Source organism: Aotus nancymaae, unplaced genomic scaffold (assembly GCF_030222135.1).
Source record: "Aotus nancymaae isolate 86718 unplaced genomic scaffold, 86718_ANA_hifiasm-v0.15.2.pri h1tg000012l, whole genome shotgun sequence".
NCBI lineage: Eukaryota > Metazoa > Chordata > Mammalia > Primates > Aotidae > Aotus > Aotus nancymaae.
This window is the reverse complement of record NW_026988423.1, coordinates 22393410-22416943: the sequence shown is the minus strand read 5'-3', so window position 1 is coordinate 22416943 and position 23534 is coordinate 22393410. Positions and strand designations below refer to the sequence as shown.

Sequence of the window (23534 nt, the reverse complement as noted above, 5' to 3'; positions counted from 1 at the left end):
TGGCCAACATAATAAAACCCCATCTCTACTAAAAATGCAAAAATTAGCAGGACATGGTGGCAGGCGCCTGTAGTCCCAGCTACTTGGGAGGCAGAGGTGGGAGAATTGCTTGAACCCAGAGACAGAGGTTGCAGTGAGCTGACACCATGTCTTTGCACTCCAGCCTGGGCAACAGAGTGAGACTCCATCAAAAAAGAAGAAAACTGCAAAGCTCCACTTTTTAACTCCGATGAAAGCCAGAACTAGACTGACTTTTCAAAGGAGAAACCCTTCAGGCTGAATTTTCTTCCACTTCTTCCAAGTCCAACTGTATCTCATATTGAAAGACGATCTCCATGGAGGAGCCCCCATCCCGCCCAAAGGTTTCTCATACTCAGTCTTTGGGCGACACCTGCTGGCCATAGCGGGTACTGTGTCCTCCTGTAGCTAAACAGCTCTGCGAAGGAAGCTTACCTATCTCCATAGACATTCGCAGCCACGCTGCAGGTCAGTGTTCTAGTCCCACTTCTACCGATCAGAAAGGTGAGACTTGGTCCTCCCAGCTCATGAGAGGTGCAGTGGATCTCTCACTCCAGGTTCTTGGCTCCATCTCATCCCTACTTTTTGCTCTTAGGCTGTACTGGGTGGGGAGTCCTCTTCCCAGGCGAAGGAGACCTCCCCATCCCCCAAATCATCCTGAAGTAGGTACTGGGATTAGGAGCAAGGTCAGGGTTGAAGCCAGGACAGGTCAGGTTGTCCGGGTGTCAACAGCCCTACCAGGCAGCCCACCACATCCAGTTGTTCCCCATCTGCAGAAAAACCAGACAGATGGCAGGGGTTTCAGGGATACAAATTCACTCTGAGGAGGCAGAGAGATGCCATTTGGCCAGGCTCTGTGGCGAGGAGCTGGGAACAGGCTGCCCCCTGAGCCTGTTGCCTCCATGCCCACTGTGTGGGGCCGTGGCTAGCCTGAAATCCCGTGCGTGGCTTGGGGGCAGTGGCTGCACCTGGCCAAGGAACAGTCAGGAGGTGAAACGTATTGTGATTGAGAATGAGAATTTGGCCTCATCCTTGAGAGATGCACACAGACTGATCAATGGATGAAATTATATAACACATGAAATTTGCTTCAGAAAAATTCATGGTGATGGGAGCGGGGGCACGGATGAATCAAAACTGGCCGCAAGTCAACTGTTGTATCATCTGGGAAATAAGGGCATAGCGATTAGTTATACTATTCTCCCCACTTTTGTATATGCTTGAGATTCTCCATGTTCAAACTTTCTAAAAAATGTAACAGCAGAACACTACCACCACCACCAAAGTCAATACAAAGAATGATGACTCGAAATTAGGCTGCCTTGAGCATCTGATGTGGTATTAATTGGACAAGTTAGTTAATTTCTCTATGCCTCAGTTTCATCGTCTTTAAAATGGGGATGGTAATAATCATACCAGTCTTATGGGGTTGTTTTGAGATTCTGCACCTGGAGTAATTAGCACAGTGCTGGCCCCACAGCAAGCTCTGAATTATAACCATTGTTATTAGTAGGAGTCCAGGGCTCTGGTTATAATTTGCCAAAAGAAGAAGCTACTTTAGCTGATGCAGACAAACAATTCATCAGCCCAGCTCAGAGTTCAGACCAAGGAGTCTTTGAGGACACAGCCCTGACCTGCCACGTGCCAGGCATATGGGTGTCTCAGATAGATAGACACACACCACAGAGTCAGGCTTTCCTTAGACCCTGTAGGGAGGCCTTCTCCCTGCCTCTCTACATATCCTTCCCATTGCTCAAGCCCAACCCACATCCACTTGGTTTTTGCTGACCACTCCTTTCTCTGAGTTTAAGCAGCTCTCTTCACAGACGCATCGAACCTCTGCCCTAGGTGAGACTGTAAAGGTCATCAAACCCAGCCACTTCATCATAGCTTCATTCGACAGTCATCAAAGACCTGCCTTGGGTGGTGAGGATGGAGTGGTGAGCAAGGTGGGCAAGAGACTGAGGACAACACGGACTGGGAGGGAGGTAAACACCACTTAGCTGAGCGCAGGCCAGGAGGTCAGGAGCCCTGGACCTAAGCCCTGACTTTGCCATGTGACCTGGGATGCCCTTCACCTGCTGGCCACTGTTTCCTTCTGGATGGGACAAGGCACTTGCAGGAGATGCTCCCCAGGTCCCTTCACACTCTAACCTTCTGACTCTGAGCATGTAGGTCTCCCTGTGTTGCTCTTTAAACATCTTCCTCACAGGAGTGCAGGCTTCCTGAGGGCACAATCTCTGTGCTAGACTTTCCAGGGATCCGGGAGCTCCTTGCATGGGGGCTGGGTACAGACTTGCCAAAAGAATGAATAAAACAACAAAATACACTTCCTCCAGGCCAAGTGTGCCAGAAACAGTGAAAGAACAGAGTTTTTAACTGGGAGAGGTGGGAAATGGATCCCCAAAAACTCATACTGTACCACTTGGAGATTGATGATGCCCACCAGCATGTTAAAGCCTGCAGTAAAAAACAAAAGCAAAAGCAACTCCCACAAAAACCTATTTACCTTTGATTATTCCAGTGTTTTCCAAACCTATTTGACCATAAATCAGTTTTTGCACCTTATTACCTTCTCACGAAACACTTGTGAAATGTTATATTAGATCTTTTTGTGTTTTCAGTCGGGTTTATTAAAAACAAAGTCAGGTTTGGTAAAGACGCTAGGTTTCAATGTCATCATGGCCTGAAATGGGAACTTCATTACTGCATTGTCAGCTGAGCTCTGCCACCCTCACTGGGGCTGGGCTAGGACCTTAGAAGACATTCTGAGCCGCCCGTTCTGTGAGTGCCATTTGACCCAGGCAACACCTCATTTCCCAACATTCGCCAAATGATGAGTGGGATCATGTTTTTTCTCAAATAATCCACATCAGGATTACAGGCCGAGGAGGCCAGTTCAGTAGAAGTTCATGGGAAACTGGCCCAAACTGATGGGCATGTCAGTCCAGGAAAGCCGGCAAACACTGCGCAACAGTAAGAGAAGATCGGGTGGCTGGACTGGAGCTGCTAACACCTCATCTGGATTCATGAGTCTATTCTGTTTTAAGAGACATTTTTTTTTTCTTTTTTGAGACAGACTCTGTCTCCCAGTCTGGAGTATAGTGGTGCAATCACAGCTCACTGCATCCTTGACCCCCCAGGCTCAGGCGATCCTCCCACCTCAGCCTCCCAAGTAGCTGAGACTACTGGCATGCATCACCATGCCTGGCCGGTGGAATTTCTTCTACTCAGAGTGGCTGGAGGGCTTACTGGCATTTCATAGCGACTCCTGGACTTTGAAGAGGGTCTTGGTTCTCCACGTAGTGGCTGGTCACAGCGACAGTAGGGATGCCGCCCTGCAGAGCAACCGTGGAAGGCATTAGGGCAGCACTGGGCTGTCTCCCATCTGAGATCCTCCAGCACATGGACTGGCAAGTCCAGCCCATGGTGAAATGGCCAGACTTTCTAGGAAGAGGACTTACAAATATAAGTTCAACTTTCATCATCTAAGTCAAGGTCGCCCCCAGGGGCCTGGGCCTTGACTTTCTCCTTTCTGGGGAGCAAAATCTCTTCAAGGGAGCTGGCACTTTTAAGTACCTTCTGTGTGAACAGCACTGTACAAATAAATACATGATTGACATACAGACTCAAGACCTCTGAGGCAAGCGGGGAGCCCTGGTCAGAATCCAGAGAACCTGGTCCCCAGACGCAGTGTGAACCAAGGAAAGTTCCTGCAATGGATTCAGGTTTTGCAGGGCTGGAAGGTTAGACCATTGAGGAGAACCTCTCGAAGGTAAACAATACACAATTATGATTACAAAATTAGGTACAGATATGATTATTAATTTAGAATGATAAAAAGAAATTGCAATGAGTTACAAATCTTGAAAAAACGGACAAATGCCATCATGAAATCCAGACAGATAACATAATATTTGTATTAACTAAATGCCTGACACAACTCAAAAATGCTTTCTAAACTAAAAAAAAATTTTTTTTTTACATTACTTCTGCTCACAGCTTTGCACAGGCTGGCTTCTGGCTCCATGCATTTCAAACCTTGTCTCTCCTGTGCTACACACACCTCTGGTGTAGGCATCTGAGGCCACAGTTATTCTGTGATACAACTTCTGGCTCTGCAGCTTTGTGTTGCAAAGCGTGGTGAGTGGGCCCAGTTGGTGGTAGGAATATTCCTGCAAGCCATTCCCTACCCTGGGAGTACATGCATGGCCCGTGAACCACATCAATACATTCCACCAATCCCAAGCCAGAGTCAGATTCGCCCAAGATGTTCACCAGACCCACTGAGAAGTCAAAGCGGAAAAGGGTAGCAGCTGTGATTGACTTTAGTTCAACTATATTATTCTACAGTTTTTTTTTTTTTTTTTGAGACAGAGTCTCACTTGGTCACAGAGGCTGGAATGCAGTGGCTCCATCTCGGCTCACTGTAGCCTCCACCTCCCGGGTTCAAGCGATTCTCCTACCGCAGCCTTCTAAGTAGCTGGGACTACAGGTGCCCACCACCACAACTGGCTAATTTTTGTATTTTTAGTAAAGACAGGGTTTCCTCATTTTGGCCAGGCTGGTCTCGAACTCCTTTACCTCAGGTGATCCGCCCACCTCAGCCTCCCAAAGTGCTGGGATTATAGGCATGAGCCACCGAGCCCAGCCACAAATGTTTCAATATCTGACCATGTGAACACATTACTAGGGCCCTAAAGGACCCTGAAGCTTGAGCTGTGTAAGTGTCATGGTATAAGCATCCCCAATCTGCCTCTGGGACCCCTCTGACTTTCAGTCTTTTCATCTATATAATGATCAAAACAATTCTAACATATGTAACCAGATTTTTTTTTTGGTGAGAATCAGAAATGGACGAAGACATAAAGCTTCTGGAACCTAAAAATGCTGCCTACAGGGTCACGATGACGACCCTGAAGACCACAGTGATGTGGGCTGTGCAGGAACGCCCTAGACTTCTTTGGTTTTAGAGGTCAGCACTCCTACGGGGTCTAATGTCCTGCCAAAAGCTTGCCCTTAGAGACCAGAAACTCTAATATGAGCCCTTCCAAGCTTAAGGCTTTGATCCCAGTTAAATGACATCTCTCTGGAAGGCATGGCACGTGAGGCTGTAATCAGGTATGTGCTACCTTGTGAGAATGAGCCTGTCTGGTCATTAAATCAACATTTACTGAGTGCTCCCCTAGTGCCAGGAGGCACCAGGCTAGGGGTTGTAGGTACAAATCGAAAGAGTCAGAGCCCAGTATCTAGAAGAGGAGAAAAGTCAGACACATGCATAAATAGCCACAATTCAAGACAAAGGGCTAAGACCCATGGGCCAAGTAGATGTCTGAGGTAGGGGAGCCCAGAGGAGGCCTGGCCAGGGATAACTGGGGGGGTCTGACCAGGCCCTGCTGAATGGGAAGCCTCAAACAAGTGAAAAAGGGGGCACTGGATACTTGAGAAAGGTGAAGGTTTTCCAGTGTAGAAAACACATCCATAAATTTGATAAGCACATTTGTGAGTGACCCATGAGTCAAAAGAAATGCAGGAAGCCAGCAAATTTAGCACTCATTGCACTTTCCTTTTTTTTTTCTGTCTCTCATTGTTTCCATACCTTCCACCCCACCACTCCCCAGAGAGAAACGTGACAATGAGCTTTAGCTCTGTAGAATCCAGACTTCATGGAACCTCTCTGGATTGGCTTCTCAATCAATTTCAGAGCTGTGAGCTGAGAAAAAACAGCAGGAGAGAGGCCACAGATATTCAGGAGACTCCTGTCTTGCTGGGGGCTTCCACAGCCCCCGACCAACCATCCTGGGGTCACTGCTGAGACAGCAGCCTGAACAAGGGCAAAGAGACCCTAGAGACTGCCTCTGTACGGTCGGAACCCCACGGCTTTAAACCCTTTGCTCCAGTGAGCTTAGAGCCATAATATGATAATCCAAAATGATGAGAGTAAGTGGCAAGCATACCTAGACATCTTCTGAGCCCAGCAGACAGAATTTTGGTCTAAGGAACACCTGGGTAGTTCAATGACACATGCTATTTTTTCTATAGAGGCATCATAGTCTATGAATTGTAACAATTCATCCTATCTCAAGAAGATGAAGGTATTTTAGATATATGTGTATATATTTGAAGTCAAAACTGTTTATTTTGTATTAAGTTTTTTTGTGTCTATTAGTTTCTGAATATCCGTGTATAAAAGCTTCTGTTTCTTTGCCTGCATACATTCTTGGATACGCACATAAACACCTATGTGGGGTGGGATGGGGTCATGTGTGTATTTGTTTGCATTTACCTTGCTTTGGTCTTAGGAAGGGATCTTGGTGATCATCCTAGCCCAACTCTTTCACCTCACTGGTGAAGAAACTGAAGTCCAGAAAGGCAAGATGACTTGTCACAGGTCACACAGCCGGCTATGGAGACAGAAATGACGCAAGAACCTAGGATTTCAATTTGTAGATGAGGACCCTTTCTATAATACCAAAATCAATTATAAACCTGGGAGAGGGAAGGAGGGAGATCCTTTTTATTTCCTCCCCCAATCGATACATAAGTACTAAGAAGCTCAATCTTGAATTAACTGTAGAATACCAAAAGTTAAGTTTTTTCGGGTTTTTTTTTTTTTTTTTTGAGATGGAGTTTCGCTCTTGTTACCCAGGCTGGAGTGCAATGGCGCGATCTCAGCTCACCGCAACCTCCGCCTCCTGGTTTCAGGCAATTCTCCTGCCTCAGCCTCCTGAGTAGCTGGGATTACAGGCACGCGCCACCGTGCCCAGCTAATTTTTTGTATTTTTAGTAGAGATGGGGTTTCACCATATTGACCAGGATGGTCTCGATCTCTTGACCTCGTGATCCACCCGCCTCGGCCTCCCAAAGTGCTGGGATTACAGGCAAAAGTTAAGTTTTTCACACTGACCTGGTTCGGTATTGATTCCTTTTATGAAAACCCTATTTATACTCAAGTTGTCAAAGAATTCCAGAGGGCATATGAAGCCTTTGTTAAAATAATTATATGTCTTTGTTTTTGAAGAAAAGTATCCAAAATATATAAGCTTATTGTTTGAGCTAAACAATAAAAACATCTGTTGTTTCTCATGAAGCCTCTAGTCTTAATATAACATGGCAAAATAATACCCCTAAATATCCATGATTAACCTGAATTGGAGAGGGCCCACCTCCCAGTGACTTCGCGGAGCTGCTTCAACTGGCATTGGTTAAAAAAACAAAAACAAAAGCACAAAAGCAAAAATATAGACAGATCATCACCCAGCGTTCTGAATGCAAGAAAATATTGAAACTAATCACTGGTTTTAAATGGGTAGGGTGTCCCTACTAGAAATGAATCCCACAAATTTGAGGCTTAAAAAAAAATAGAGCATATGCATAGGTGCCCATGCAGAGTTTCTGGATTGTGTTCAAATCACATTTAAGCACAGGTGTGCCTGTCATTAGGTGTTTATGTTTACCTGCACACATGAATGTTTGCCTGGGCAAATGTGTTTGTTCTTACTCTGGCGTGCATATATTTGTGTGTGTGTGTGTGAAGATTTCCATCTAATTTTGGGAACAGTTCCTTCTATAAAAATAAAACATATCCCCTCCAAAATGTCAGCTGGAGAGGGTGCTGTCAGGGTTTAAAGTGGCCATGGGGTGGAACATACCACCTGACCCTCTTCCCTAGAGTTTCATTTTTCCCTTGGGATTTCCTGGCGTGTCGGCTCACCTACCCCTAATACAACTCCTATTGATGAGAAGACTTCTGAATACATCTGAACCAACTTGTCATTTTCAAAGATATTTTCCTAGTTACTAAGGAGGAACAAAATCAATGGGAAACACGAAAAGCATACGGGCTGACCTGCCTGTTTTTCTGGTCCTTCTTTTGTTAGCCATCTCTCCAGGCTCTCCCAGCCTCAACGTGTACCTTCTGTGTTTCTGCAGCCTCTTGCCTGGATTCCCAGCTCCTTGGCTTTGGCCTTGTCACATCATGGAACGCACAATATCATCCCAACATTCCCCCAGTGGAGCTGTCCCCTCCTCCCAGCTCCCACAGGTCAAGGTCCTTGTGAGCAAAGCCCCTCCCATTCATGATAGTTACCTGTGCTCACTAGGTGCCAGCCATGGGGCTTGTCTTATTTAATCCTCACTACGACTTTCCCAGGAAGATATTGGGGATGTCTCCATTCCACCGGTAAGGAAACTGCAGCTTGGCACACATAAATTTTCCAAGGCACACAGCTAGTAAGTGGCAGAGCTGGGCTGAGAACACATCTCTTGCGGTTTCCAAAACCAGGCTCCTAATCATGACATTAGAAAGCTTCCTTTTGCCAGAGGGGGGCCCCAGCTCCACTCTCCCCACCTGACCATCTCTCTATTTCCACGTAGATGTCTTCTCTGGGGACAGCCAGACTGCAGTCACCAGCACAATGAATGACCTGGCCTTTCAGATGACACATAGGCTGTGGTTCTTTAAAGGCCCCCAAGTGTAACTAGCATAAAACCTCTTACACTCAGGTTGCAGGGGGTACTTGGGGTGGATGCAAAAAGGAGGGTCTTCCTCTACTTCCAGCATGTGGGGCACGGAGCAGCTGTGCTGATACCCCCAGGCCCACTCAGATCTCCTCCCAGCAGACAGCAGCCCCTTTCATCCTGTCTGCCCCAGCAGTTTATTTTAGGCATGGCCTGACCAGGTGCTCTGGGTCAATAGGCTTAGTTTTAAATAACTGGATTCCTCTCAATGACTGTCCCCTTTAGAAGGGAAGGGGCATGGTAGAAGAATGAGCCAGGAGGCTGGGGGCAGTGAGAGATGGGAGCCAAGACAGAAGACTGGAAACATGTGGGCTCTGTTGCTCTCTGCGTGACCTGGGGCAGGCTTATGGCTTCCCCACTCTGGGCCTCAGTTTCCTCATCTGTAAAGCAGAAGATTGGTCTGCATCATCTCAAACACCCCTTGCAGTCTCTCCCCGATCTCTGTTCTATGCCTGTGTTTCCAGATGACAAAACCCCTCCTGCAAATTGTTTCAGGGTGGTGATTTCACATGAAGGAGCTGAGCTGCCGAGGGAAGCAGCAGCTTGCGGAGTAAGCTCTGCTCTGGCATCGGGAGACCTGTGTTCTAGTCTTGCTTCTGATACAAACTTGATGGCCTTGAACAAGCTAAGCCCCGATTTTCTCACCTATTTAAAGGTGAGAAATCATAAACATACTTTATGATTCCACTTATGAGGTACCTAGAATAAGCAACTTCATAGAGATGGAAAGTGGCATGGTGGTTGCCAGGAACTGGGGTGGTTGCCAGGAAGGGGGAGTTATTATTTAATGGGTGCAGGGTTCTGTTTGGGATGAGGAAAAATTTTGGAAATGGTAAGTGGTGATGGTTGCACATCGTAAATGGATTTAATGCCACAGAATAATACACTTCAAGTGGTTTAAATGGTAAATTTTCTGTTGTGTATATTTTAACATATAAAAACACACACTTTTCAAAATTTAGTTAAAATTTCTAGGGATATTTTGACAAAACCTGGGAGTGAGGAGTCCCAATTCTCCTGCGTGAACTTAGGCCACACATTCCAGAGAAGCAAATTTTCTTTCTCTGGCAAATGCAGCTAGCCAGTGGCCCCCTTCTCTCCCTCCAGCCCTCACACACCACACCTTAGAATGTGTCCAGGTACAGCCAAGTTGCCAGGGCATATTCAAAGCAGCTTCCCTGACCCTACAAAGGGAGGTCCAGTTCTGGCTCATAGGCCATTCTCAGAGGTACCTGGATCCCTTCTCTGGGTTCTGTGACCCCTTATTTTGAAATTAAGACAAAAGGAGGGCTTGCCAACTGTATCGACCTTTTACTGCAGACCTGGCTCAGCCATGCCTGCGTACCCAGTGCCTGAGCTGATGCCTGACATAGCACATGTTCAACATTCATTTGGTCACTGAGAAGACACGGTCACACCAGTCCTATTCTATGTCAACTTCATAAAGATGAGTATAATAAGCCAATTTCTGCCAGGCAAGAAAACGATAAGGGTGGGTAGGTGAAGATAAAGGAGGAAGATACATAGGTAGACATTAAACGGTTCATTGCAAATAATTGTTTAAATAGTCACAATGCGCCAAGCGCTGAGGAAAAATCGAACAGAGTGCCAGGGGGTGGCTGGAGTGAGCTGTGGCTCTCCGGAGGGCAGGCTTGCGGAAGTCAGGAGGGGTTGGAAGGGCAGCTACGAACTTTAGGGTGGGGAGTAGCACCAGAGAGCACTGGAGAGCCTGGGATTCTACCCAGAGCGTCCGTGCTGCTCCCAGGGGGGTAAGCTGAGTCCAAAAGAGGCAGGAAGCTTGTGTCCCAGGTGACTGGGCCAGTAGAAACCGGGCGTCCTTGGCCGAAGCATGGCAGGCTCTTGGCACATGAATGATACATGCCTGTGTGCGACCACAGGCTCCAAGCCAGTGGGTGACAGGGACCCCTCGCCTCTCAGACAGAGGAGCTGGGTCGGGACCGTCTGGCCTGGGCCCCCGCCCCTGTCCCTGGGTTCGTGGGGTGGGGGTCCGTCTGGGCTCAGGGCTCACGCGGCGCTCACCACCCGGGGTGCTGCGGGGGGGCGGGGAGAGCGGCCGCCTAGCCCAGCCCCGCGGATGACAGGAGCCGGGGAGCCGAGGAGGGAGGAGCCGCCGCCGCAGCCGAGCGCTGGGCTGAGGAGCAGAGAGAGCGGGGCGCGGAGTGCGGGCGGCTGGGAGCGCGCTGAGCGGGGGAGAGGCGCTGCCGCACGGCCGGCCACAGGACCACCTCCCCGGAGAATAGGGCCTCTTTATGGCATGTGGCTGGTAACTTTCCTCCTGCTCCTGGACTCTTTACACAAAGGTGAGACCTGCGCGGGCGGCGGGGCGGCGAGGGCGGCGAGGGCGGCGGGGCCGGCGGGGCCGGGGTGGCGCGGCTGGCGGCGAGGCGGGGTGCCCGGCGGGCTCCAGGTGCCTGGGGGGACCGACCCAGGTGCATAGCCCCGAGTGGGGCTTAGCGGGGCGGGACAGGCACCTTGACAAGGGCCGAGTGAGAGTCAGCCCCCGACCGCTCCGCCAGCCACCCGTGTCTGCTGTTTTGGGGCGCGCCCGTAGGGGTGGTGGCGAAGGAGCCCCTCATCTCCCTGCTCCCTGCCGGCCGCATCTCTGCCCTGGACCCTTCCCCCAGCCCCTTGCCCGCTTCCTGCGGCTTGGTGGCGCTGGGACCCCGGAGTGCCCTCCGAGTCGAGGGGTCCTCAGGCCGTGACTCTTGACCTGGGAGTTCTCTCTTGTTCGGGCCTCGGACTCGGCGGCTGACTCCTCCGTTGTGTCCGTGCGCCCCTCGCCCGCTGCTGACCCCAGCCCTGGCGCGAATGTTGGGGCACCGCATGGCGCTTATCCGAGCATTGGCTGGAGGCAGGGTGGGGACAGTGGGGGTCCCGAGAGCTGGAGGTCCCTCAGATAGCAAGTTTGTTCTCCAAACCCAAAGGTCACCCTTGACCGACCCCACCCCACCCCTCTGCCCGGGCGTTAGCCCCGGCTACGGCTTCGGCTTCGCTGCGCCACCGTGGCCACCTCGGGCAGCGCGACCCAAGGTGCGAGATTCTCAGCTTCCGCGCCTGGCCGGTTGGACCTGGGGACAAGACTTCAGGCTGGGGGGCGTGTCCCTCTTCCCGGAGAGAGGGGGTTGCTAGGGGTGGGTCCAGGTGTCCGGCGTGTCCAGACCTGCGGCTGGGGCGCTGCGTACCTGATCTGCGAGGTAGCCGGGACTGGGAGGTTGGAAGAGGGCAGACATTTCCGACCGAAGCCACCTGGGCACCGAGTCAGGACCAGGCAGTCGCAGGTAGTCGGGCTTCCAGGCTATCTCAGAGGACGTGCCCCCGGGCTAGCAGATGGCGGGAGATGAGGCGGCCGAACTCCGCGCCCTTGCGCGGTGGAGCACACACGCTCCAATAAGCTCAGCGTTACCTGTTCAGCCCTCTAACTTTTCTCCTTCGCGCCCCGGGGCGGCTTCTGTCTCCCTTTGCCCCGCTGTTGCCCTGGCCAGGCGGCAACTCTTGACCCCCAGGCGATGAGGAAGGGCACTCCAGCGGAGGGTTGGCGCCCGAGGAGGGGTCCAGCCCTGCGCTGCCGGTGCTCCAGGGGTCTGGAGTCTGCAGCCTGCGAGAGCCCACTGCGATACACCTTAGGTTGGGGAAAGGAGGATAACCCTTAGTTGTAGATACCGCCCGGGTCAAAGCCAGACTCAAGGCTAAGATACTCCTGGCGTTTACTGGGGGAGGTCGGGAAGCGGGACAAGGAAGGGGTGGCCTCAATCGTGGACAAAGTAGCTGAGTTTCTCAGGCTCATTGGGGTCCCACCCCCCACCCCCGTAACACACCAAGCCTGGTCTCTGCTGTTTAACCCCTTGCCCCCCGCATCGCACTCCTTCATCCCACCTTAGCAGAGCAAGAAGCCTGCCTCCTGTTCAAGCCCCACCCCTGAACCCCAGTCTCCCTCTCCCCAGGTTTTTTCTGCCTCCCTCCGCCCCCGCAGGCTGGCTCGGCTCGCAGCTTTAATTACATTAATATTAAAAATACATAAGGTGAGGAGCGGCTTTCTCTCTTGATAGCTCTCTCTCCAACCCCAATCCCCTTTCCCAATTTGTCAGGCGAGAAAGCACAGGCAGGAGCCACTGCCACACTCTAGCCCGGCTTTGTCCCCAATCCCCCCGCACTCCCCCGCCCCCACCCCGTGCCCCCACAACACTCCCTGGAGACCTATTCCAAGACAGCCCATTTCCCGGGAGTGCAGGAGGCCCCTCAGCAAATACCTGAAGGACGCTCCCCTCCCCCTTCCAGGAGCCCGGCATTAATAAATGAAGCCGAGCTATTTGATAGGGCGGGAGCAGATGGGGGTGGGGGTGGAGAAAGCCCCAGAAGGCAACAGGACAGCCAAGGGGCAAAATCCTGTCCAACTCGAGAAGGAAGTTGCCAGTGGCCTTGGGCCTGTGGGCGGGCTGGAGGTGCCAGGTGTGGCGGCCCCTTGGTGGCCTTTGGGTCTGCAGAGCCTGATGCCCCTGCGATTCAGAGGCTCCAGCGTCTGTTGGGCGCCAGGGCGCCTCGCCAGACAGGCCTTTCTTTTCCTTAGTGCTTTAATTGGGTCTTAGGTGCCAGGCTGGTCCCCGGGCCCTGTTCTGCTTGGGGTGGCTTGGTAAGGGGGTGGCAGAGGCGGCTTGGGGAAGATGTGATGCGGAGACAGAAAGAAGGATGGGGTTTGGTGTATTTTCTCTCCCGTTGCCAGTCACCCCCGCGGCACCAAGGAAAATGTAAATGTGAATGTTCGAGCCTGTTACAGAAAACAATATCCTTTTGCAATAATTTGTACGTCCATCTGTGAGGAGCGGGAGGAGGCAGGGAGAGAGAGAGAAGAAAATGGGATGAGATGGAGCATCCACTGGATGGAATTAAGCAGTTATTGAATGTGTTTTAAGCTTCTGTTATTTCCATTCCTCTCAAAATACCTTTTTTTCTTTCTTTTTTTTTTTAATGAAGACTGAGCTCAGGCCGATGCCCCAGAACTAAACTGGGAAGGTGTTTTAATCATCGGTTATCGAGTCTCCAATAACTGCCTTATTATTGCCAAAACAAATGCAGGTTTAGGCAGCCGGATGAACCCCGGCGAGGCTCTCTCCGTTGTTCCATCCAGCGTGCCAGCATCTGTGTTGCCTGCATTTGCATTTTTACTGTGTAAAAGAACAAGCTTCCCCGGCACTAAAATTCCTGTTTTCTAAAAGCCAAAATAATGGATTGCATTGATTTTTTCATTTCCCACCCCAACTTCTCCAATGGGGACTCATGGTTCTTCTCTCTTGAGAAGACCAAATTAAAAGCCTTCGTCAGGCCATTAAGAAAATCTCCCACATTCTGTTCAGTGTCTAATGTAAAAGAGGGAGGGCGAGGGGGAAATGTGTTTTTAAAATCTTGAAATGGCAAACACAACTTAGGGGAGGCAGGCGAAGGGCCAGTGAATACGGAGGAGGGGGTGAGTGGCAGAGAGGCCCTGGTTGCTAGAATAACATGAAGGAGATTGGCATTGCCAAGATGCCCGGCAAGCCTTTCCGAGTCTTCATTTTTCTGGGCATCAAAGGCAGCTGCCTTTAATATATTTCTGCAGTAGAACAGGGAGTTCAGTTAGAAACAAAAAACAAGTAAGCAGTGGACCCAAAGACAGCGCTTAAGTTGACCAGATCCCAGAGGACTGGCCGGAGAGGCTTAGTTTTCTTAGGATGAGGATTGGAGAGGAGGTGGGCAAGCAGATAGGGGTTTGGCCCAGGGAGCAGGCCCCAGACAGGCTGGCTGGGAGCCCCCAGACACAGGACCAAGGTCTGCCCAGAGCATCCTATGGGCTGTTAGCCTATGACAGAGGGGTGCAGACCTCAAGCCTTCCTGACCTTCTCTGTGCCTTAGAATTCCATCCTTGCGACTTGCTTGGTACCCTGCTCTGGCTGGTGAAGGATGATTTAATTGTTGATGAAGAGAGGGGAGGGCAGATGCTTAGAGAGCTTTTCTGCAGAGATACGAGGCCCAGGCTGGGAGGTTTTTCCCTCTTCCATGATCTTGGAGGAGGTGTTTTCTGGGGGACCTTAGAAGTTGTCGAGAGAAGATCCCCCAGTTCCTGAAGTGCTTTTTCGGCTCCCAGCCCCATCGATTCTAGTGGGTACTCAGGTGCCTGAATAGGGTGAGCTATAGGCAGCAGCGATGGCAGGGTGCCAGAAACCCGAGGACACGCCCCCGATTTCCATATAATCTGCATATGTATTTGCATGCTCACCTAGCCAGGCCAAAAGCCGTGCCCTCTGTAAGCAGCATTTTGATCTCAGCCTCCGTAGCAGCCAGGCAGTGGCGTCCCCTTTGCATGGAAGAGGGTGGGGCAGGAGCTGGGAGAAGAACTGGTGTTGGTAATGCTTCTGTCTCTTAGAGTTTGGCCTACAGGGGCTCAGCACTGGCTTCGCCATCTGGCAAGGCAGCCCCAGAGCTCCTACCGCCCATATCCAAGAGCAGACAGTGGCCCTGGGGATATTGGGGTAGGATGGGTAGCAGTGGGCTGAGACAGCCTAAGGTAGACCAAACTTGGGGTGTGGGTTGCTCCTCTCATGCTGTAGGAAGAAGAGGGTGAAGAGAGGGGTGAACTAGCTATAGAAATTCAGGGCCCACATTAGCTTCTTGGTGGGTGCACCCCTAGAATGCAGGAAGCTGGGTGCCTAGGGCTGCCATCAGCAGGTGGTGCAGTGGTGCCTGATGGGGTGGGGGTATGAAGTGAGGCGGAATGTTCTTTCACCCTCCTGATTTATCAACACCTAGCCTGGGAGGTGGTTGTGGCTTTAGAGAGATTAGAGGAATAGCACTGGCTTCTCATTCCACCTCCCTTAGGGCAGCTTCAGGTATGTGAGTTGGTTCTGGTGGGGCAGAGGGAGGACAGGCAGTGCAGTCACTGAGGAAGGGTGTGTCAAGAGCCTGGAGTGATGCTCAAGGAGCAAGCACTTCACGAGAGCTGAGTGCCCCTCCCAGGGAGCCAGCTAGGATGCTGCAGTGGGAGTGTGGCCTCGGGAATGGTTTTGTCTGCATTTCTAGGGCCCTAAGAGGATACTACCCTGGGCCTTCCCAGATATTTTTCTGCACATCTACTGATCCAGGAGGGGCCTGGTCCACCAGAGCCCACAGAGGTTTCCCAAGGATGTGGTGTGGAGGTCTAAGGGGTGAGGTGGAGCCTCAGGGGATGGATGGAGGCAGAGAGAAGGAGGGCCAGAGGGCAGAGCTTCAAGCACCAGTCTCCCCTGCCCACTGCCATTTTTTCAACTAGAGCTTTTATTCATTATCTAATTTCATATATTGGAGTAGAATGAAAAATAAAAAAGGTTGCAACCCACTAGTACGGTAGAAATTTGGAGTCAAGGCAAATCTTTCGTTCACATCCTGGCTCTGCACTTACTGGCCATGTGACTTTGGGCCTCTCTGAGTCTCACTTTCTTCAGCTACGAAATGGGACTAAAGAAGATAATGCGTATCAAGTAGCCAGAACATAGCTGGTGCTCAATAAACTTAGACCTCTGCTTTTTCTCTGCATTGCCTCTACTTTCTTCTCCCTGCCCCTTCTCCAGAATGCATCATCAGATTCTTCCCTAAGCAGGTGAATTAATCAGCCACATTTTTGGCCAAGCCAACTGGCTTAGACTTTATAACAATAAGAAAGACCGAGTAGTGGCCAGGACGGGGGCGTCAACTCCGTCCATGCATCACCTTGCTGGGTGGCATTCAGGACTCCTTCAGTAAGATAGCCGAGGCCACGTGGGCACCTGGGTTTCCCTGGGGTGCCCAGCACACTCCCTTCTCCTGGCCATCAGTGGAAATGAAGAGGGCAGAGGCTGGCTCCATACTTGGATTTGAGGCAAGGCAAAGGCTAGTGTCATATCTGCCAAAGGAAGGCTGGGATTGGTTGTTAAATCCCTACCATGTTGGCCAGAGTAAGAGCTATTCTGGAGTTCATGCCAGAAAGCTTTGTGGAAGCTCTCCTCACAAAGCCAGCCGTCATAACTGTCACTGGATGTATTTCTGTGTCCCTCCCTGCTGAGATGAACCTCTGTTTTTCAGGCCATTTTGCATATAGAGAACACTCTTGCAGCCTGTGACCTTGGGACTGCTCCTCCCTCCATGACCCAGTCTGTCACGGGGAAGCAGCATGTGACCCAGAGGTCAAGTGCTGCCTATGGCAGGCTGTGGCCTGTGGGCTCCTACATGTTGGGGAGGCTGTGGGCTCAACAGCCTGCGTGCCTTGTTAAACAGATGTTTGTCCGGTGCTGCTTTAGCATGAACAGCATTAGCCTTGGGGACCACGCAGGCCACTCCAGTTGCTGCTCCCCTCGTGCACTCAGCTGCCCAGCACGACTCCCCAGCCCTGGCCCTACAGGATGCTTGCACTGACAGTTTCCAAGGTCACCATCTTCATTAACAACAATTATTCAAATGCTAGTTAGTTGCATATCCATTAAACTGATTCTAAAGAAATGAGAGTGTATGTGTGTGTCTTGAAAAGAGCATTGTCCATGGACCTAGAAACCAAAGCTCTGCCTGTCTTACCTGGGCAAGTTGCCTAATGGTTCATGTGGCTTTATTTTGCAATCTGTAAAATGGACCAAATTACCCCGTCCTGGCTATCCTACAGAGCGGATGTTACCATGGATGTGCATACATAAGAGTGAGGGGCATAACAATGTGCATCATGTGACAGTGCTTTGTGTATGGAATGAGGCAACATATAAACACACACATGTAAAAACCACAGCAAACCCGTTTTAGCCTTATAAATGCTCTGCTGAAGTGTGAGAGATAATTACTGTTATTTCATCATACAGGAACGATGAAGGTCTCGCAGCTGTTTGTGGCTGTCTCTCCCTCCATGGGCCCCAACATATGGAGAATTTTCCTAGCTTTGCTTTTCAGCATCATGGGGAACAGCTGATGAGGCACAGTCAGGCTGGCAACAGTCTTCCTGGAGCAAACTTGGCAGATCCCCTGTGGCCCCAGTGGTGGCGGGAGTGGGAAGAAGCCTACCTCTGCTCCCTCCTCTCATTCCCCTCCAAGGTTCTTAGAAGTAAGGGTGGTCCGTAGTCCTCTGGACCAAATCCCCCAAAGGGACATTCTCCCTGCAGGGAATTCAGTCTTTTGTGGGAAGAGCAGTAGGCACAGTCCCATCTTGTGTGACCTCATTTAAGGTCACTGCACTCATTGGAATCCCTGAGAACTCTGCTGAGTCAAGGCTGGTGGACACCCTGCTTCTAGGGGTCCCTCTGGCAGTTGTGGGGTATGGGAGAGGATGGGACCCCTGCTTTGGGGGTGGGAGAGGGAGATTCAGGTGATCACCATGGTAAAAGTCTTGCATGGTTGGAAGGCGTCTTTAAGGATGTGGAATCTGTCCCCTAATCAGAGGCTGATTCCCTCTGCAGCTTTCCCACCTAGTGTCTTTTTCTCTCTGCACTAGCGCTTCCAGCAGCAGAGACTCCTGCCTTGCAAGGCAGCCCGTTCCCCACCACACAGCTCTGACTATTACCGAGCTCATCCTTAGAACAGGTCAAACCCTGTGGTGGTCTTGGAACTTCTACTCACTGGTCCTGATGTCACCACGCATAGCAAGGCAAAGCCCCTTCTGCTTGGCAGCCCTTCTACTATGGTAAGCAGATGTCCTGCCCATCTGAGGCCCCTCCTCTGGACACACAGCATCCCTAGTTGCTCTGATGCACCCTCGTATGACATTGTTTCGGTGCTTCGTGGTGCTCCCGAGTTCCGCAATGGCCAGTTTTCTGACAGCAGTTTTCTGACCAGAATTGAGAGAATAGTGGAGACAGCACTGTAGCCCCAGCCAGGATGCTGGTGAGCTGTGTCCCTGGGGTAAATGACTCCACCTCTCTAGGCCTCGTGAATGGAGGAGATTGGACAAAATAATCTCTTAAGTCCCTCAAGCATTAACAATCTAAATCTAGGATTCTCTGGGGACAACTGTGCTGTCTGAGCCGACTCCCTGGGAAGAACTTTTGGCCATAAGGGACCTTCCTTTGACAGGCCCTGTCTAGAAAGGGCTGGAAGATTAAAGAGTCTGTCCAACAGTCAGCTGTTGCTCATAACTTCTCCTGGAGCTGATGGTGCAGGGCCTTGGAGGTTGAAGGATAGCTGCGTCTTCACTGGACCTCGCATGTTTCTGGTTGCTGGTCACAGAAACCACGTTTGTGCTAAGAATCTTAAAAACAAACACCAAAACCACCATGTTTCTGATGGACACAGGGAGGATACTTGAGCTCTGTCTTGCATGGGGATTGGAAATGGGGGGTGCTCTTGAGCCATCTCAATGACTAGGGTGGGAAGCTGCTGGCATTTAGTTGGAGCAGGGATGGAATATCTAATGACAGGGAGAGTTCCAAATAATTCAGAATTGTCATACCCAATTGCTCTATTTTGTCAGAAAAATCCCCCTACAGTGTGCTGTCATCATGGGGGGTACGGTCTGAGTCTAGCCTGTCCTGTGCCTGCTGAGCAACACATCTGGGCAGAAAGTTGTGAAATGCAGCTCTGCCACTACGAGCTGTGGAACACCAGGAAATTATTTGACCTAAGATCCTGTCTTCTTATCTGTAAAATGGGGTCTTGAGCAGTAGCTACATCAAGGGCTGTTGTAAGAATTAAATGTGCAATAATGCAAGAAAAAGGCTTCCCACCATGCCTGGCACAAAATAAATGCTAAAAAGAAATGATGGGAACAGGTGCAGTGGCTCATGCCTGTAATCCCAGCACTTTGGGAGGCCAAGGCAGGCAGATCACTTGAGGTCAGGAGTTTGAGACCAGCCTGCCCAACATGGCGAAACCCCGTCTCTACTAAAAATACAAAAAATTAGCCATGCGTAGTGGCAGGCACCTGTAATCTCAGCTACTCAGGAGGCTAAGGCAGGAGAATCACTTGAACCCAGGAGGTGGAGGTTGCAGTGAGCCAAGATAGTGCCACTGCACTCCAGCCTGGGTGACAGAGTGAGACTCCGCTCAAAAAGGAAGGAAGGAAGGAAGGAAGGAAGGAAAAAAGAAAGAAAGAGAAAGAAAGAGAAAGAAAGAAAGAAGAAAGGAAGGAAAGAAGGAAGGAAGGAAGGAAGGAAGGAAGGAAGGAAGAAAGAAAGAAAAAAAAAGAAAGAAAGAAAGAAAGGAAGGAAGAAAGAAAGAAGGAAAGAAAGAAAGAAGGGCAGAGAGCATGGGACTTGGCCCAGGCTCCCTCTTGTCCAAGGACCATACCGGCTCAGGCTGCCTGGTACATGCTCTGGCTCTGTCTGGAAGACTCAACCCTCTCCTTCCCAGGGTTGGGGCTCAGACTATTTCCAAGATGCAAATGTAACATAAAGGGTTTTTGGTGAAGCAGCAAGACACCGTCTGGCTGGTCCTCCTCAGGGTTTTGAATGGACTTGGTGGGTGAGCTGTTAGGAGGATCACTCCACTGGTTGATCCTCTCTGGATCCAATTTTCCCAGCTCTGGGATGAGAACAAGCAGAGTGAAGGCACATAATACATCTCCCGTGAAAACCTTTGTGTGGAAATACAGTGAAGTAATCAACCTTGCAAATCAATCCGAGAAATCTCTCCAGCTCATATCTGCATGAAGAACTCTGCATAAGGCTTGGGAGTTAGCAAAAGCTGTGTGGCTATTGCAATGCTCTGTTGCTATTGATTCTACCACTATTGTTTTATTAACTTGATGGCCAAATTAAGTTAATTAATGTGGTGGTAAGGTCTTGTCAGCCAAGCAGATGACAACTGTCTGTCATTGGGAAAGGAAATATAGAAATCCAGGATGGCAAATCAACTTTTCCAAAGGACTGTTACTCTGAGTATGGACAGAGGACACCAGTCTCAGAATTTCTGGGCCTACGACAGATTTGGTGACTCTGTTATCTAAGGCTCTGCATTTTTAACAAGTTGTCCAGGTGATTCTCATGCATATTGATGTTTGAGAACCACAGTTTTAAGTTATTATTATTATCGTCATAGCCGGGCAGTAAATATTTGTTACACAAGGATTCACTTTTCCCACAAATACTTACTGCTTGTCTGCTATAATGATAATGCTTGTAACAACAGCCACAAATACTTAAGTGGTACCAGGCACTTACGTACACCAGAAACTGTCCAAGCCTCTTCATATATATATTAACTCATCCAACCATAACAACCCTTGAGGTAGATTTTGTCACCCTCTTTGTATAGATGGGGAAACCAAGGCACAGAAAGGCGAGGCAATCTTGCCTGGGATTACAAACACTGCTTGTAAGTGACAGAGTAGGGATTCAAACCCAGGGAGCCTGGCACCAGAGGGTGGGCTTTTCACCACTGTGCTGAGTGCCCAGTATGTGCCCAGGAGACAGAGTGGTGACCGAAGACAGTCACCGCCTCAGGGAGCTAATGGTCCTTCAGGAGAGAGGATACCTACTGCCCCCTGGGCCCTGACCATTCCTCCTGTCCCCTGCCCCCTGCTTCCCTGAAGATCTACCTCCCTCTTCTACAAATGTCTGCCATGCCCGGGTAAGGCTGCCTCTGAGGGATCTTGCCTGTCTCTGAGGGGGTGTTGCAGGGGCCTGTGCTGGCAGATACTCCTGGATGAAAAGTCCAGTGAATGAGAAGAGTAAATATTGTAAGGGAAAAGAACAAAATGACTCACCTCCCTGTGGAGGTGGCAAGGCATTAATATTTCAGTCCTTCGGGTTGTCCTTTATGCTGATTACAGATGATGACATGGGGGTCATTCAGTGTGCACCTCAGAGCAACCTCAGTCAGCCCACTCCTCCAACTACAGCCAGACACCCCTAGCCCACACAGGCAGGTGGGGTGGGAGCCCCCGGGGGTCGCATACATGGGGCTCGAGTTCCCTTTGCCAAACTAATCCTGACGCCCAAGTGGTGGAGGGCGAAGGAGTGACTCAATGCAATGGATACTTAGGTTTCAGCGGTGACCCTGGGAGCAGGCAGCCCAAATGCCTGGGGGCGATTTCTGGTTTAAAAATATTGCTGTGCTATTTCCACACTTCTAATCTCCTAGCAATTTGGAGCCTGTTTTATGAAACACAGCATCGGGGTGGCGCTCAATGTTAAACGGCAGAGAAGATTAAATGGGTTTAAGTCTGGGCGTCTGTCACATGACAACCAAGCCCATAACTTCCATTTTCCATTAAAAATCCATTTCCCCCTTTGACCAGAAGAGGCTTTGCTGTTGATCTGAGTGTCTCTCTCTTTATTTATGAAGTATTCCCCTCCTCTTCTTTCTCTCGGTAAACATGCCTGGTTCCGTCTGCAGAGGGAAGAAAGAGCTGCGGGGAGTGGCTGGGATTGGAGGGGAAAGGAGGAGTCTCTGTCAGGGGATTTGCTTTCCAAATTGGGACCAGCCTGGAAAGAAGACGTGAGGGAGAAACTTCATCAGGGCCCACACTTTGAACTCGATGATGTGATGGAAAAAGCTCAGGTTCGGAGCTGAATTTTGACTCCATCTCTTCCTGGTTGTAGGATCTTGGAGAAGATATCAACTCCTTCAGCCTCCTTTTCCTCACCAATAAAATGAGACTAACGGGCCCTCCACCTCATACCTTTGTGTGAGGATTAAATGCCCCAGACTAGTGCCTGGCACAGAGAAGGTGCTCCGTAAATATTAGTCTCCTTTCTTTTGAGGACTCCGCAGCATTAGGCCCATAAGACTTTAGGGAAATGGATATCCAGCCACGATGCCACTGAAGTTAGACATAAGACTACAAGGACTTGGATAACCTCAGGTGCCACTCTCAGGGACTGCTGGACACCCCAAATCTGGCTTCCCCAAGCTTGCGAACCTCCCCATATCCCCACTGCCTTCGACCCCCACTGTGTTTGACCTCTGAGGGCCAAACTCCTCAATCCAGCTGGTTTCGCCTGTTCTCCCTGAGCCCACCCAGTGCTCCAGCCTGCAAGGTTCCCACGGGGTCCCCCAACATGCATGCCTCACCCACAGTTATTGGGCTGTCTTTTCTGGGAGTGCCTCCTCTTGTCGTCCCACCTATCCAGGTCTTCCAGTTCAGCTCAGCTCCTACCTCTTCCCAGTGCTTTTTCTCTGGCTGCTGAATAGCTTTCCCCTTCCCTCCCCATGGCCCTTGGCTTTTGGCCCACCTCACACACGGCCTGGTGCTATTGTTTAACCCCCTTTCCTGTTCCCCATCCCCTTTACAAGCTCCTGGAAGGTGGAGCCATTCTCCTTGTCTTTGACGCCTCCCACCATACCTGGGATATTGCGGTGCAGCGCGTGGCTGGTGCTTGGTAAATATCTGCTGAGGCAATGAGCATCTTCCCTGGTCCCTGGATGAGAAATAACTGGGGAAGGAGGACACTGAAGGGTGCAGCAGTCAGCCAAGAGGAAGTTGGGTTTGGAGAGGGCTTGGAATTCTGCAGGGCTCCAGGGTGGAGCTGTGCCCTTTCATCCCTGCAGTAACCTTAGGCATCCTCGACTCCACAGGGAGAATGAACAATCCCCATCTCTCATATTAGTATATCCTCATGGGGAATCAAGAACTGCCCCATTCCATTCCACCCTCTTGGTAGCCCTGGGAGGCAGCTAAGATGGTCCAGTTACATCCCGCCCTTTTATAAAGGAGACTCAGAAGGGCTAAGTGGCTTGCCTGAGGTCACACAGCAGGTAAGGGGTGAACCCATGGACCATCAGATTTCATCGGGGAAGGGGAGGGAAGATGGGGAGGGGAAGGGAAAGGAAGGGGAAGGGAAAGGAGGGGAGAGGAGAGGGGGGCTCCTCTGAGAGCTTGCTGGGGCTTTGTCACTGCTCTGAAGATTCAAATAAATCTAAGAAGGTTGGGGAAGCCCCTGCTGTAAAGACCATACCAGACTCTATGAGGCCAGAGTGAGGACATCAGGCTCTACCACTCCCCGTTTTGTCTCTGGAGTTCTGAGCACACCCATTGCTTCTATGGCCACTCACTGCTGCCCTTTTGCCCAGCCTTCAAC

At 50.5% G+C, this 23534-nt stretch overlaps 1 protein-coding gene across 3 annotated transcripts in view; it reads left to right on the top strand.

The window, feature by feature from the left end:
• Positions 1–10675: 10675 nt before the first annotated feature.
• DSCAML1 (DS cell adhesion molecule like 1) overlaps positions 10676–23534 on the top strand; it is a 373161-nt gene continuing 360302 nt past the window's right edge. For 2 of the 3 annotated variants that reach the window (XR_010342409.1, XM_021671177.2), the window contains exon 1: positions 10676–10859. Coding sequence is in view for 1 of the 3 variants with exons in the window: in XM_021671177.2 (XP_021526852.2) it covers positions 10814–10859 (46 nt within the window). In the remaining 2 variants the exon portion in view is untranslated. Of the gene's footprint in view, positions 10860–13224; positions 13302–23534 lie in introns of those variants that run through there. The other variant, XM_064375453.1, reaches the window with a different exon arrangement.